At 33.8% G+C, this 17020-nt stretch overlaps 2 protein-coding genes across 2 annotated transcripts in view; both read left to right on the top strand.

Annotated features, from left to right (window-relative positions):
* Positions 1-996: 996 nt before the first annotated feature.
* Positions 997-9555, top strand: pias4b (protein inhibitor of activated STAT, 4b). Its single transcript, XM_016534082.1, has 11 exons — positions 997-1189; positions 1844-2189; positions 2433-2517; positions 3805-3846; positions 3974-4064; positions 4629-4754; positions 5784-5889; positions 6333-6406; positions 7171-7331; positions 8947-9086; positions 9165-9555. Exons 1-11 carry the CDS (start codon positions 1163-1165, stop codon positions 9362-9364), a joined length of 1398 nt encoding a protein of 465 aa, XP_016389568.1. The 5' UTR covers positions 997-1162; the 3' UTR covers positions 9365-9555.
* Positions 9556-14981: 5426 nt separating this feature from the next.
* Positions 14982-17020, top strand: part of LOC107724975 (dual specificity mitogen-activated protein kinase kinase 2-like) — a 10476-nt gene continuing 8437 nt past the window's right edge. The window contains exons 1-2 of the mRNA XM_016534081.1: positions 14982-15716; positions 15808-16018. Coding sequence (XP_016389567.1) covers positions 15628-15716; positions 15808-16018 — 300 coding nt within the window. The 5' untranslated portion in view covers positions 14982-15627. The remainder of the gene's footprint in view (positions 15717-15807; positions 16019-17020) is intronic.

The following is a 17020-nucleotide window of genomic DNA, read 5'->3' as shown; positions in this document are numbered from 1 at the left end:
TCTGCATGTATAATCAGTCTAGACGTATACAGCAAGCTGTTCTTCATCCTTCACATTTGTATTTCTTAAAACAGAATTTAGGAATTATTCCATAATGGTTGTGATCTAATGTCTTTTCCTTTCATCTGAGACTAGAAATCTCAGTTTGGCCTTTCTTCTCCAATGCAAGAAGAACAATTCAAGCGAGTGGATGTCTTTGTCTTTGTCTGAGAGTTTTCTGATCATGTGCTGAGATCTGCAGTGTTTGCATTCATCATTCGTGGTGAATTATGGCCCTCTAGTGATGTGGCAGCATAAAACACTTCATGGTTCAGTTTTCTGCTCATAAGCAATGGTAAATAACTTAGTACCAGTATAATGTTTGGAACAATTAAGATTGTTTAATGTTTTTCAAAGAAGTCTCTTCTGCTCAGCAAGGCTGCATTTGTTTAATCAAAAACACAGTATAAAATTATGAAATATTATTGCAAATTAAAATAACTGTGTTCTATGTGAATATCTGTTCAAATGTAATTTATTTCTGAGATCAAAGCTGTATTTTCAGCATCATTACTCCAGTCTTCAGTGTCACGTGTTCTTCAGAAATCGTTCTAATATGCTGCTCAAGAAACATTTCTGATTTATTATCAACGTTGAAATCATTGTGCTGCTGTGGAACCCGTTCATTTGAACCTGATCTCAGGTAACAAACACCTGGTGGTCATGTGACTCTGATTGGTGACGCATAATCGCCAGAGTTGCCAAGTCCGCGTATTATACGCGACTTTGGGCTTCTGTTTTTTGTTGTAAAGTTGCGTGAAAAAAATCCCCGGTCGCAGGTTGCAGTTTTTTGGGCTTATTTTAAAAAATATGACAATCTGAAAATCTGACAAGCAACTTCGTTTCTTTATTTATGTTCGCCGTATTCTCCAATGCATTGATTGACACTCTGTCTGCTCGCAGTTAATAGCCAGCCAAATAATTGATAATAAATAATATTGATGATAATAAATAATCAAAAAGGGTTAGTTTTGGGCTTGTTTTTGAAGCTGCGCTTGCTTGTTTGTCTCGCGAGAGTTTGGCAACAGTGAGCCTCAGAGTCTTTGACGTTATATTCAGGCGTTTTTGCGAATTTTACGCTTAACATTTTATATCTATATACATTTGCTGATTCTGCCTGATTATGTCCACATGTGTTTTGGAAGCCACAGTAAGTAGATTCATATTAAAGAGACTGTTTTACCGCCGTTTAGGTCACTGTGTTATCGGACTATCGCGTTCATGTTGCGTTTTTAATTGTTTTTACAGACTTCATAATGAAAATACTAAATTAAAATTGAGAGTAAAAAAACATCTTGCTAGACTGAAGCTAGCTTTGACTTGGAATAATCGGGTTTTGAGCCAAACATCCAGTTTGAACAAAACAAAATAGTCTTAAATTAGAATATTTTTGTGACTTCTATTCTAGTTTTCAGTTTTCTTGCCTTAATTCTGCACTTAAATATCATATAATACATTTTTATGTAGATGTGTAATGGAAAATGTATTGGTGTAGTATTTTATGTTTGAGACAAAGGTAAATCTGAATTAATAGCAGGTTGTGACAACTTATCCCACGTAGTGTGACAACATGCCCTGTTATGAATGTGCATCTTTTTGTGTCCTTTTTTTTTTTTCTGGACCATAATAGTGCAGATGTTCAATAGCCAAAACTTTAAGGTTTGTGTCTTCTCCGAAATGCAAAAGTAAACTGTGAGAAATGTTCACTGGAATAAGCAAGCCTTCCTAAAACACCCTTAATTTTTATCTGAAAGGAAGTTTAAAACACTCTGTGATGTTCATCGGTAACTCACCTGTCCTGCAGGTAATGCTGGAGGCCTTACGTGTGACGGAGCTTCGTCTTCTGCTCTCCAAGATGGGCAAGAGTAAAAGCGGCCTGAAGAAGGATCTCATGAAGAGAGTCGTGGATCTGCTGCACAATGAATGCAATCCTGAGCTTCTGTCTGCTGTCCGAGAGCTGCACAAACTCCGGAAGGTTTCCAAAGACGCCCGCAGGAGCTCAAAGCCCAGTCCTGTAGAAATCATCTCCATGCCGGCGTGTGTCTTGCCTGAGAATCCCCAGTCACCCATTTCTGTCTGTACAGAACCACAGATGATCAAACTGCCCTTCTACCAGACACTGGACACCATTCTGCCACCGACTCCTCTGGGTATGATGCATATGTGGGAATATTTAGTATTTAATCATGCATTTCGTTTTTATGACGTTGACACTAAACTGAATTATTTTACTAATGCACAGATTAATTTGTCACATCAGGATTATGTAGGTGCACTGCAATAAGGAGGTTAAAAAGCTATACATATACAGATTCCCTTATTTAGATCAATTTTTACCTAAGTTCCTGATGTGTGGAGCGTGTGGATGTACATATATTTTCTCATGTTTTCAGTGCCCATGTATGAAGGAGCCATGCAGAACTCAGATTTCTTGTTTCATCTCAGTGCGAGTCAACAAGCTCAGATCCAGAACAGCAAGTGAGTTTCTGTCACTCTTTATTTTTCATCAAAGCCATAACAGACAGTATTATTGTTTGTTTGTAGTCATTGATGTTGATATTGTGATGTGTGTATATGTATACATACATACATACTGTACATACATAGATACATGCATATATATATATATATATATATATATATATATATATACACTCACAATATAACTTTTTCCTTTTATTGCAGGATTTTAAAAGCATGCTAGACAATCTTTTGCAACATTTTAAATACTTTTTTTTAAATTTCAGCAACCTAAAAAATGTTTTTAGAAAAACATTGAAAAATGTTTATTATTTTTCAAATATTAAATAAACAGAAAAGTTAACTAGTGAACTAAAACTAAAACCATGTGGGTTTTTTTCATTTCTTGAAATAAATGTTAACTGAAATAAAATATATAAAAACAAAGTCAAACCCTAAACTTATTTCAGCTAAACTAAAACTGAAATGGAGAGAAAAAAAATAAAGAAAAAAACAAAGACAAAATTATGACAAAAACAAAATAACAAAACACAACAAAATTAATACAACTTAAAATTGTTATTATAAAATTATTAAAGGGGTCATAGGATGCCCATTTTCCACAAGTTGATATAAAACTAGGGGGCGTGTTTCAGGCGCCCAAATGAGCTCTTCTGATTTGCCGAAATTCTCTGCTCTCTGAACAGTGATCGCCGTTGCCTTTACAGATGCACAAATCACTTTTGCACCATTTTTCACACAGATAGGCGGTGCAAAAGGGAGAGAGCATGAAACTTGTCATTTGCAAGCGAAAAACAGTGTTTGAGACTCGTAGCAGCAGATTCACGCCGTTGTAGTTATACACTGGGTGGATTTTTATCATTATAGGGTGGTTGTGTACACACACTGCCAACACACATTTCAGTTCAAACAACTTGTAAAAGTGCATGTAGCATCCTATGACCCCTTTAAAAATAAAATAGGAAAATATACAAAAATTTATTATTAATAAAAACTTGAACATGGCTTTCATAATTCCTCACACCATAGTTCATGGTTCTGTAACTTTAGTAAGTGAGTCATCTGAGCCGATTCAGTGAGTTCAGTTCAGTTCATGATTCAAACTGATAACTCTTGTGTTTGATTCACTGATTTTCCACTCAGTTGGACATGAATAAAAATGTACTGTGTCCCATATTGTGTTTAAACACAGTGTCCTGCGTATAAGTGTTTTATTTAGCTTGTGTTCTTAGGACATTTATAGCTTTTTATTTCATTAACTGACCCCTTCCTTCCTTCCATCAGGACGTCTCAGTCCGGTCTGACGTCTATTCAAGTGGTGCTCAGGTGAAATTTTACTGTGGATGTCAGTACTTGAACGTGTTTGTTTGTCTGCATGCTCTAGAGAAAATAAAAAATGACTCATTTGGGCAGCATTCATTCTAAAAGATGCTATTGTTGAATGTGTTTTCAGGATTTGCTATAGTGAGAGCATCGGTGTTGAAGAAGATCAGTATCCACCACACATCTGTGTTTCAGTTAATCACGCTAACTGTCCCGTAGAGGTGACGAATGACAGCGAATCTTTACTTCTCTACTGAACACACGTTGCCAGACCAAGCTTGCATATTAATAACAGTATCCTATTAAAGCTAACAGGGAATGTTATCAGAACGTTCTGTCAAGGTTCTCTCGAAGTTAAGAGCAAACGTTCCTCCAGTAACGTTAATAGAATGTTTATTTTGCTTATTTATACATTGTTCATGGAACGTTTGAAGTTCGTCGAGCATTTTTAAATGTTACTGCTGTTCAGAATGTTCCGAGAACATTTAAAAGTAACATTAAATTTTTGGAATGTTCAAATGGAATGAAACATTTTAAAAAAAACAGACCTTTTGAAATAATCGAACATTCAGAAATAACGTTTTCTTAATTTAATAGGAACGTTAACAAACGTTCTTAGAACATATTCGTGTTTGTAGATGTCTGTAACGAGTCGAGAGGAATTGAAGTTCTGATGATGACTGGTTTTAAACTGTTGTTGGTTACTTCATTGTTTCTGAATGATTGTCTTGACCTTGTTCATTCATTTTGCTTAATTGTATGTCATTTTTACATCTTGTTCCCAGTGTACCTATTCATCCAATAAATTGGGGACTGAACCTTCTCGTCCGTGTCGACCGATCGACCTCACACCTAATTTGTACCTTACATTCACAAACCGATTCTCAGTGCTGTGGGGAAACTTCGGCAAGGTACGTTGAAGTGGAGAAAAGTATGGAAGCCTGTTTCCGCCACTGAAAAAAACAAAAAAAACAGAAACTAAAAATGTTGACATCTCGCAATTCTGACTTTATAACTCGTAATCGGGAGTTTATATCTCACAATTCTGAGAAAAAAAGTCAGAATTGCAAAATATAAGCTCGCAAATGTAAGAAAATTGTCTTTTTTTTCCCCCTCAGAATTGGACTTTATAACTCGCACTTGTGAAAAAGTCAGAATTGTGAGAAAAAAGTCAATATTGCGAGATATAAACTTTAAATTGCGAGAAAGTTAGAATTGCGAGTTTATATCTTTATATATCTCACACTTCTGAGTGTTTTAACTCGCAATTGCGAGTTTATATCACACAATTCTGACTGTGTTTCTCGCAATTGCAAATTTATATCACGCAATTGTGAGGGAAAAAGTCAGAATTGCGAGATAAAAAGTGGCAAATACCTTGTTTTATTTCTTATTCAGCGGTGGAAACAGGCTTCCACAGTAAAGCTGTCTCTGTCTTGCAGAATAATGCTCAGGTTTCCGAGCCAAAATGAGACTTTATTGCAAGAAGACAAAGCCGAGATGCCTGCAGGACACCTCACTCGCAGTTTACACCTTTATGCACTTTTATTTTTTGGCTCATCTTCAAACTCTTGCTACCATTATTTCACTTTCTTCTCGCCAGCTAGCTTATCACAGAAGTGATTGTTCAGTGTGTTCGCCTCATCATTTTTATCAAAAGCCCATGTTTGAGGGCAATGTGACCTAAAAGAGCAACTTAGTATCAGTGCAGATGCTGAAATCCCATTCTTTCCCGTGTGACTTCTCTCACAGTCAACACATCTGGCTTTCATAGGATTCAAACTACGTCTACAGTAGTTTTCTATAGGATAAATAAAATATTTCATCAACGTCTGTCTCCCACATTATAGTATTCACGAGGAGGCGGGTCTCCATGTGACTGACCAGTGGCAGATGGGGAAAGCATTGGGACATGTGTTAATGTTAATGTGTTTGTGTAGAGTTACACAGTGGCTGTGTATTTGGTGCGGGTCGTGCCGTCTCAGGATCTGTTGGATCAGCTCCGCAGTACCGCGGTGGAGCAGCAGGAGCTCTGCAGACAGAGAGGTGAGATTGAGTCTTCTTGGATGTTTTAAGGCAGGGATGTCCAAACTTGGTCCTGGAGACTTTGGCTCCCACTTGCCTCCTGTCACCTGTCTGGAAGTTTCTAGCATGCCAGCTGGTTCAGGTGTGTTTGATTGGGATTGGAGCTGAACTCTACAGGACACCGGCGCTCCAGGAGCAGGACTGGACACCCCTGTTATAAGGGATGGTTTGGCACTTTTGGGAAGTTCTTCTGTCTGAATCAACTTGTGCCAGTAACAGACAGCATTAACCATCAAAATCAGTGAAGACCAGAGAATTAGAGTTGATCCAAACTTTGTGTATGTTTTCATTGTTTATATATATATATATATATATATATGCATTATTTATTTATTATTATTTTATTCATCTATTTATTTTATTTTAATTAATAAAGTTTATTTATTTTTTATTTTTTTATATAGTTTCTGAGAAGTTGCGCTCTGATCCAGAAAATGAGATTTCTACTACCGGCTTGCAAGTATCGCTAATTTGTCCAGTAAGTAGGAATTCAATAATTTTTGTCATTTTAATAAAACAAAATATTACTTCCACTACATCTTAAATTATGTATAGTAATGTGTGTTTGATTGCAAAATGTTTCCAAGACAGTTTTAATATTTATTTAACGATCTTCATATAACAAGAAGTTTAAATCTGTTTGTTTGATTAAAAATCAGCCCGTGTAACTGAAGAACAGTGTTATTTAATATCATTGATATTGTCAATATTGTGAATTAAATATATTTTTTATATTTTCTGTTTTCACTTTAATTTCAGTTAAAGTTTTAGTAATTGTATTTATTTATTTATATATGTGTATGTAGTTTTTATAAATTTTTATTTTTCTGTTTTCACTTTAATTTCAGTTAAAGTTTTAGTAATTGTATTTATTTATTTATATATGTGTATGTAGTTTTTATAAATTTTTATTTATTAATTTTAGTTTATTTAGTTTTAGTACTGCAAGTTTAACTAAAAAAAAAAATTTGAAATGTTGCCTTGGAAACTAGCTGAAATAAACTAATTTTTTAAATATTTTATTTCGGTTAACATTTATTTTATTTCAGGTAATGAAAGTGTTTTTATGTTTTTGGTTTTAGTTAATAATAACTCTTTTGTAGAAACACCCATGACTCTTTATTCCTCTGTGAAACACAAGCAAAGATATTTTCCTGGGAACAGACAGAACAGAGCACTTTCTCACTAGCAGTGAGTCTGAATCTCTCAGTGTGTTGCTGTCTGTCTGCATGTGTTTCTAAGCTGGCAAAGATGCGTATGACCGTTCCCTGTCGAGCCCGAGGCTGTGCTCACCTGCAGTGCTTCGATGCTTCCTTCTACCTGCAAATGAACGAGAGGAAGCCCAGGTGGACGTGTCCCGTGTGCCACAGATACGCTCCGTTTGATGAGCTGCTTATCGACAGGTAATCTCACCTGCAGCCAGCCATTATTACTGCCTTGCTTGCTTATTTTATTGGTAATATTTTAGTATTTTGCAGATGAAGTCAGTGTGAAATCACTAGTGTTGTAGTCAAGACCACCCAAACCGACACCAGACACTACATACAACGCTATATATGCTGTAATAATAATAATAAGACGCTATATAGAGCTGTTATCAATGCAATGAAACAAAATTCAACTTTGCACTGCAGAAGTGCATCTGAATTGATACAATACAGCTATATAAATAATGTTATGAGATTAATGTTTTTTATATTTTTCTTTTATGCCAAAAATCATTTGGATATTAAGTAAAGATCATGTTCCGTGAAGATATTTTGTAAATGTCCTACTGTAAATACATTAAAACTTTTAATTTTTGATTAGTAATATGCATTGCTAAGAACTTCATTTGGACAACTTTAAAGATGATTTTCTCAATATTTAGATTTTTTTGCTCCCTCAGATTCCAGATTTTCAAATAGTTGTATCTCAGCCAAATATTGTCCTATCCTAACAAACCATACACCAATGGAAAGATTATTTATTCAGCTTTCAGATGATATATACATCTCAATTTCAAAAAATTGACCCTTATGACTGGTTTTGTGGTCCAGGGTCACAAATATGAAATTTTTAATATAGAAATATAATGAAAAAACAAAATAATACTTTTAAATATTAGATGATATCCACCAATTTGCCGGTTTAAAACATTGTCTGTTTTTTTTATCACGTTTGCAATCATGCACATATTCATGAAAACGGCTCTTGTGATATTGCTAATATAAAAAATGTAATATTATATGTGACCCTGGACCACAAAACCAGTCATAAGGGTCAATTTTTCAAAATTGAGATTTATACATCATCTGAAAGCTGAATAAATAAGCTTTCCATTGATGTATGGTTTGTTATGATAGGACAACATTTGGTTGAAGTTTGGTGAAATTATTTAAGATTCAAATATGGGAAAAATCTAAATATTGAGAAAATCATCTTTAAAGTTGTCCAAATTAAGTTCTTAGCAATGCATATTACTAATCACAAATTAAGTTTTGATATATTTACGGTAGGACATTTACAAAATATCTTCATGGAACATGATCTTTACTTAATATCCTAATGATTTTTGGCATAAAAGAAAAATCGATCATTTTGACCCATACAATGTATTTTTGGCTATTGCTACAAATATACCCCAGCGACTTAACACTGCTTTTGTGCTCCAGGGTCACAAATTATATTTTTTATAATATAAAAAAAACAAGATCTCACAAGTACTTTTTTTTGCAGTTATATATTGAATTTTGTGGGCATTTGTGGCTATTAATTTGGTGACACAATCCCCTGTTAACAGTAACAAAAGAAAATTAGAAATAAGTTACTGGTTGCATTTGAAGCAAGTAGTTTTACATCCAATCACATTATTGATGTTAACAAAGAAATCAGCCAATGCACAAGGCAAATTAGTGAAATCTTGACTAAAATCCTCTTAGTCTGAGACAAGACCGAGACCTTCAAAAAATGGTTTCAAGACCGGTCTCTTATACTACAGCACTAAATCACTTCTGCTGCGGTTGCTGTTTTCTGCAGTTTGCTGTGTGGTGTTTTGGAGAGCTGTGGTGAGGATGTGGAGGAGATTGAATATCTGTCTGACAGCAGCTGGAGAGCCGTGAGACACGACAAAAGTGACAAAAACAAAGAAACCGTTCAACATCAACAGATCAAACACAGTAAGATCAGCCACTTTCATTTCTGTGTTCTCATGATAGAGAGGAAAGGACTGATCTGATTTGATTTTCCCATGATAGAGGTGAATTGTAACCCGATGGGCAGCGTTATCGTGGATCTGACTCAGTTTTCCTCCGACGATGAGGATTTCCACAAAGAAGAGACGGTTTCTACACATTTAGAAGACAAAAGTGTGCACTTCAGGAAATGTGGCATAGTTAAAACTACTAAACCAAAAAAGCCGAAAAAAACAGGTCCAAAACTATTAACTAAGCTTTAAATATATATATTTTTTTCTGTTTTAGTTTTTAATAATTGCTGATATTGACAGTAATTTAGAATCACATTTCCAAAAGTTTTTTAGCATGTAAAGCTGAATGACAATCTGATGACTGATGTGTGAACCTTTTGTCATTCAGTCATTGTGTTCTGCATGAGGTATATATATATGTTGTGTTTGTCTTCATTGTGATGGCAATAAAGTTTCATTATTAAATAAATAGTTTTGACTGATGCATTAATAATTGAAACTTAATCAAAGCCATTTTAAATTTACTTTGACCGCACATTCTATACTTTATATTGATTGTATGACCGTACATTTGTATGGACAAAGCATTTGAGGATTGCCTGCAATGCGAGTATGCAAATAAAAATAATAAAATATAAGTTGCAATGAATTAAGTAAACACACAAAATTACAAAAACTAAAATGAAAATGTAAAATAAAAAAATTTAAACTAATTTAAAAAAAAAAAAAAGGTAGTATCTCAATGATATATATATATATATTATTTATTTATTTTATTTTTTTACCGTAATGATACAGGGGGTAAAATAGAAAAACATAAATTTGACAGTATTTTACAATAAAATTGCATATAATGCAAAGTTAATTTTTTTTATATTTAACCAATTAACATGTTTTTACTGTAGCATTTATACAGTATTTTTTGTAGTATTAAGCAAAAAGAATAACATTTAACAAGTAACATTAATTAAATTGGATTCATTAAAAGTAACGTAAATATAGCAAAATAATTGTTTTTCAGTTCAGTCATTTTTTATTTAGTGAACTTCATTGTAATGACACAAACTAAATTTTTTGCCATAGCAAAGCAAAAGAAGTCAATATAACATTAATATAGCAATATATATAACAATAAGTCAAAGTAACAATAGTGTGAATAGAGTAAATAAATACATAATAATATAAAATAAAATGGCAGTGCAGTGTAAAACTATAAATTAAAAGGTACAGTAAGGCATATCAAAAATACATTGAAATAAAAATAACAATATACATTAAAGTAAACATATTTAAGACCCTGATAAATATAAAAAGAACCCTCTTTCTATTTTAATTTCAAGGTAATTTATTGTCATGATTGTTTTATATTGCCAGAAATCAACAATAAGGTGGTAGAATGTTTTTTAAAAAAATGCAACATACAATATTAACCCTCCTGTTATGTGCAAATTTCAACCATGTTTTTAATGTGTGGGGTCAAATTGACCCCAAATATTTAAATATATCATAAATTACTCAAGTTGACATTATAATTGGTTTTTTAATTTACATTTTAACTACCCGATAGTTTAAATACATTTTTAGGACAAAACATAACTTTTTCATTTTTAGATATTGTATTTATTTATTTAATTGCTTCAAAGTTTTGTGTGATTGGTAGGGTTAGGGGAATGAAAATACAGTTAGTACAGTATAAAAATTATGTCCTAATATAATATGGAAACCCAACAACAATAATTTTTATAGATGCTTATAAAAATGTGTGTAAAGTGTTTGTAAACGCATTATTGTATGAAATAGTAGATAAAGGTATATGGAACTTTAAAAATGACAAAAATTGGCCTTCGTATGCAGTACAGTAATAGTAAAATATTAATAAAAAGATATTTTGAGCGAGATTCATCAGGAAAATGTAAAACAAAACAGAAAATTATTCTGCATATAATGTTTCATCTTTTTTTCACCCCAAAAAAAGTGACGGGGTCAAAATGATCAATTGGGTCAAAATGTGCATGTTTATGATCAGTGTTGGGGAAAGTTACTTTTAAAAGTAATGCATTACAATATTGCTTTACTCCCTAAAAAAGTAACTAATTATGTTACTGAGTTACTTTTTATGGAAAGTAATGCGTTACGTTACTTTTGCGTTACTTTTAAAAAGTAACTAATTATGTTACTACGTTACTTTTTATGGAAAGTAATGCATTACGTTACTTTTGTTACTTTAAAAAAGTAACTAATTATGTTACCAAGTTACTTTTTATGGAAAGTAATGCGTTACGTTACTTGCGTTACTTTTAAAAAAAGTAACTAATATGTTAGTTACTTTTTATGGAAAGTAATGCGTTACGTTACTTTTGTGTTACTTTAAAAAAGTAACTGTTACTTAGTTACTTTTTATGGAAAGTAATGCGTTACGTTACTTTTGCATTACTTTAAAAAAGAAACTAATTGTTAGTTACTATTTATGGAAAGTAATGCGTTACTTTTGTTACTTTAAAAAAGTAACTAATTATGTTACTAAGTTACTTTTTATGGAAAGTAATGCGTTACGTTACTTCTGCGTTACTTAAAAAAGTAGCTAATTATGTTAGTCACTTTTTATGGAAAGTAATGCGTTACGTTACTTTTGTGTTACTTTAAAAAAGTAACTAATTATGTTACTAAGTTACTTTTTATGGAAAGTAATGCATTACGTTACTTTTGTTACTTTAAAAAAGTAACTAATTATGTTAGTTACTTTTTATGGAAAGTAATGCGTTATGTTACTTTTGCATTACTTTAAAAAAGAAACTAATTATGTTACTAAGTTACTTTTTATGGAAAATAATGTGTTACGTTACTTTTGCATTACTTTAAAAAAGAAACTAATTATGTTAGTTCCTTTTTATGGAAAGTAATGCGTTATGTTACTTTTGCGTTACTTAAAAAAGTAGACTAATTATGTTAGTTACTTTTTATGGAAAGTAATGCGTTATGTTACTTTTGTGTTACTTTTTCTCATCTGGGCTGGGCTTGCTTGTTTGTTTGTTTTTTTAAATATAAAAAATTCTACTTTTTTCAAATGTAAAAATCCCTTTCACACCAAAAGTGAAATGAATAAGCCTCAGACTGCAGGAAATGTTAATTCACATCTGTACAGTAGAGGATGCAGCTTAAACAAACCTTTCAATTGTGCTGCCATTCTGGATTGCATGAAGAATATGATGCAGGAGAAGAAAGTTCAACACTCTTAAGCAATAATAAAAATTTAAAAAAAGCAACACAATTAAGTTTATCTAAAGTCATTTTTGTTTATTAGTATGGTTGAATTGAATCACCGAAGGTCAACGGCAAAGACATAGGTTAATAAAATGAGATGTCATTTTCTGAGTTTTTATTCATTTTGTGGAAATAAAACCACAGTAACATCATGTTCACACAGCGCACACTACGCCTCTGCAGCTGTCAATCAATAAATGGGAAAACAAAGTAACTGGAAAAGTAATGCATTACTTTACTAGTTACTTGAAAAAAGTAATCTGATTAGCAAAAGTCAGAAAGATTCCAGGGTTAACAATATAATTAATTTTTTTTTTTTTTTTTTGAGAGAAGTCAAAGTTTCTTTGGGGTCAGACATTACAGGAGTTAATAAAATGCAAAATTAGCTTTTAGCAATCGTTCCTCTCTAGTCTCGTGATAGTTGTATTAAAGGTTATGATAGTATACGCAGGGATAGAGAGGAAGATATTGGTGGAGGGTGTATAATATTTGTAAAACAAGGAATACAATATAAGGTTTTAGGAAAAGGAAAGGAGTTGGAATTTATAATAACAGAAGTTTTGGGAAAAAAAAGGAAATGTTAAAATTATAAACTTTTATAATCCATGTAAAAGACTATCACTAGAGGTATTGGATGAATTGATTGTACTGTATATTTAGAAGGGAAAAATCATATGTTGCAGAGATTTTAATGCTCATAGCACGTTATGGGACAATTGTAATGATGGGAATGGAATAGTGATTGAAGAATTAATGGAGATTAAGGATTTAGTATGTTTAAATGATGGAAGGGGAACAAGGATTAATGTAAGAACAGGAACAGAAGCAGCTATTGATCTAACACTTGTTTCAAATTCACTGGCGGGTATATGCTTATGAGAGGTGTTTAGAGAAACAACTATAGGGAGTGATCATTATCCTATAGGGATTGAGGTAAATTTATGTATGGAAGAGTGTAATACAGGAGGAGTAGACAAATGGTTTTTTGAAAATGCAGATTGGGAGGCATTTAGGAGTATTAGTGAACAAGAAATTGAAAAAATGGAAGTTAAAAAAGAGGTTAATAAGGTTAATAATCAGTGTTGGGGAAAGTTACTTTTAAAAGTAATGCGTTATAATGTTGCGTTACTCCATAAAAAAGTAACTAATTACGTTACTTGGTTACTTTTTATGGAAAGTAATGCGTTACGTTACTTTTGCGTTACTTTTTAAATCGAGACAGGGCTTGCTTGTTTGTTTTTAAAATAAAAAAGTTCTATTTTTGGCAGAAGGAGGCGGTGATAGTTCCAATACGTAAACCTGGGAAAGATTGTACAAATCCAGGAAATTATAGACCTATTGCTTTGATGTCTAATATTGGTAAGATAATGGAAAAAATGGTGAATGAAAGGTTAATGTATCATGTGGAAAATAATAAATTTTTATCCAAATATCAGAGTGGTTTTAGGAGAGGGAGAAATACAATGGATCTGGCTGTGTGTTTAGAACACGAAATAAGAAAAGCACAAATAAATCGAGAGAGTGTAGTGGCTGTCGTCTTTGACATAGAGAAAGCATACGACATGATGTGGACAGAAGCAATGTTAATCAAATTATGGAAGTTAGGTATCAAAGGTCAAATGTATAGATGGATCAAGGATTTTTTTTATCAGGAAGAGCAATAGAAGTGAGAATAGGAAATAGTTATTCAGAAAAGTTTGTGATCAAAAATGGAACTCCACAAGGACGTATAGTGAGCCCTGTGTTGTTTTCCATAATGACAAATTATGTTTATTTTATTTATTTAGTCATTTAGCAGACGCTTGCCTTTTATCCAAAGCGACTTACAAATGAGGACAACAGAAGCAATCAGTTGCAGTATTAAAACAACTAAAAACAGATCCAAAACTAAAAGCTAAAGTTTTATAAATACTACCTATACACATTTTGGTGTTTATCTGCTTACCCCCAGGGCATCCAAGATGTATGTGACTTTGTTTCTTCAGTAGAACACAAACGAAGATTTTTAACTCAAACCGTTGCAGTCTGTCAGTCATATAATGGATGGCAATGGTAACAAAATCTATGAGAGTAAAAAAAACATGCACAGACAAATCCAAATTAAACCCTGCGGCTCGTGACGACACATTGATGTCCTAAGACACGAAACAATCGGTTTGTGCGAGAAACCGAACAGTATTTATATCATCCAAGGAAATGAAACTGCAGATAAAGAAGCAAAAGAAGCATTTAAAAACAACGACATTAACTTCATTGTTAATCTAAGTAAGAATGAAATCAGGAGTATTATTAAGAAAAGATTGAAGGAAAGGTGGCAAAAACAATGGGGTAAGGAGAAAAAAGGTTACAGAATTCAAAGGAAAGTGGGAGAGATGAGAAGTGCAGGGAAAACTGGAGAGATGAGATAGTAATATCGAGGATGAGATTTGGACACACAAGATTAAATAGTACACTTTTTAAAATGGGTAAACATGATGTAGGAAGTAAAACACTTTTTTGATCCACACTCCATACCAGTTGGTGGCGGAAATACACCATTTTGTTGTTTGTCAACCACCAATAAAATTTCAAGAAGAAGTCTCGCGATAGTTCCGGCGGGATCTGCGCTCTAGTGTTTCCGGTAGCCTGCCGAGAGCAGCTGGGCCGAAACTCACCGCGCCCTCCTCATCTTCATCCGCAGCCTCCTCTACCGGGACATTCCGCTCATCGGGACCGGCTTCACTCGCCACGGAGTTCGGCAACTCATTTTTCCGTCGTATGAGAGAGACCGTTAGCGCTGACGGACGCGTTAAACCTCAGCAGAGACACATAGCGATGCTAGCAGGCTAACCGCGAGAAATCAAAACAATGTGTTTATTTATTACTCCCAGTTTATTTATACTCGTTTTATAAAGTAAACTCGCTTTTTTATGTATGTTATGTGTGTTAGTGACAGTAACACGTGTTGTTTATAGGTTAACAGGAGATTTTAGAGTTTGTTTGTTATCTCTGTATAATATAAGAGTCCGTGTCACATTAGTGTGAATTGAAGTGAATGTCACTCAGTAGGGACATTCATGTGCACCTAGTGTTTTAATATAATAATGATCAGATCTGGATAGTAAACAGGCTGAGGAGTTTTGTTTGTAATCAGACTGATCTAGGAACTTTATCAGCTCGATGACAAGCTGTAAATCAGAGTTATTGTACAGTAAAGCTCAGTCTGAGCTCGCCTTACATTAAAGGTCCCGTCGGCTTTTTAAAAATCAGCCATGGCTCCGAAAAAGAGACCACAGCCCATAGTTATAACCGGATCTGGAGAGGCACAGACGACCTCTACATCCATAGATGCTGCGTCAGAGTAAGTTATAAAGCTGTGAGTAGTCCGACATGGAAAGAGAAGATTGTATGCATGTTACTTGATGTCTTTTTCTTTATTTTTTAAATCTCAGAGCGAATCTGGAGGCCCTGCAGAGGAAGCTAGAAGAGCTCGATTTGGATGAGCAGCAGAAGAAGCGTCTGGAAGCTTTTCTCACGCAGAAAGCCAATCTGGGCGAACTGAAAGACGACGATTTCCAGCATATCTGTGAGCTGGGAGCTGGAAACGGAGGTGTGGTTAATAAAGTGTGCCACAAAACCTCTGGCCTCGTAATGGCCCGGAAAGTGAGTTGCCAGCGTTTATCATTTGTCATTTTCATCAGAAACATACTGACTCGTTGCTTAGTTTGTCAAAATGAACCCTCATCTCAGAAAACTTTTCTTAGTATAAGCCTATAAGGTTCACATTTCAGCTTTTTAACCTTCCTACTGACTTTCATAGTAAGTGATGTGTTTTTAAAGTTCGCATTTTTCACAAAAAGCATTTTTCCATTCGCTTTTGGATTAGTGCAGAAAATCAGCTTTGTGGCTAGGGCAGTGCGATATGGACAAAAAAAACCTATCGCGATTTCTTTGATAAATTGAGATTTCGATTTTAATCACGATTTTGACACACACAGACATGCTTTACAGTCATAAATGCATTCAGTGTGAATTTGAAACATATTTCCAAAAGAAAACCAATTAGAGTTTTATCAAAAAGCTGTAACATGTCTCTAGAACAGACATAAGGCAAAATAATCACCAAGTGTTTGCAGTCCGCTCCTGATCCGCGGCTGTTTACCACAAACACAACATTTATCCATTATTTTGATTTCAAATCCAAACGTTGTTTCTGAAAATGCTTTTTCAGCATTTTGATTCTCTTTCATCACAGTACAGTAATACAATCTCTCATAGACATATTCACGTTCAATCTCAATAAATATAACTTTAACTACCACCACGAGTGCCATCTATTATTGCCTTGTTTATCTAAAAGTGCACTTTTCCTTGTTTTAAATCTAGCCAAAAAGCCATGTGTTGACTGTGAAACAGTAGACTTTAATTATATGCATTTATGGTGTAATTACTAAATTTCCGTGTCAATCCATGTTATTTTTTACCGCGAATAATACGCTGTCACTTTAATTTAGCGCGTGCAGCACAGCAGAAATAGACTACTGGAGCGCACTGCCGGACCGCAATCGCGTGCAGTGTGAACGCTCTAATTCCGTTAATATGGGCGCGGGAAAAATACGCACCACAGACTGAGTGTGTGAACCTGGCGTTACGTTTGTATGCCCG

This window comes from Sinocyclocheilus rhinocerous, unplaced genomic scaffold (genome assembly GCF_001515625.1).
Source record: "Sinocyclocheilus rhinocerous isolate Xijiao unplaced genomic scaffold, SAMN03320098_v1.1 scaffold2019, whole genome shotgun sequence".
Taxonomy (NCBI): domain Eukaryota; kingdom Metazoa; phylum Chordata; class Actinopteri; order Cypriniformes; family Cyprinidae; genus Sinocyclocheilus; species Sinocyclocheilus rhinocerous.
Note: the sequence above shows the minus strand (reverse complement) of the source record. Positions and strands in the feature narration are given on the sequence as shown.

What these genes read in the sequence shown, in the direction of transcription:
- pias4b (XM_016534082.1), top strand. Translation starts at nt 1,163, where the DNA reads ATGTCCACATGTGTTTTGGAAGCCACA. An exon ending in TCTGCCACCGACTCCTCTGG is followed by an intron (nt 2,190 to 2,432) that starts GTATGATGCATA and finishes TCATGTTTTCAG; the next exon opens with TGCCCATGTATGAAGGAGCC. An exon ending in GATGAGCTGCTTATCGACAG is followed by an intron (nt 7,332 to 8,946) that starts GTAATCTCACCT and finishes TGTTTTCTGCAG; the next exon opens with TTTGCTGTGTGGTGTTTTGG.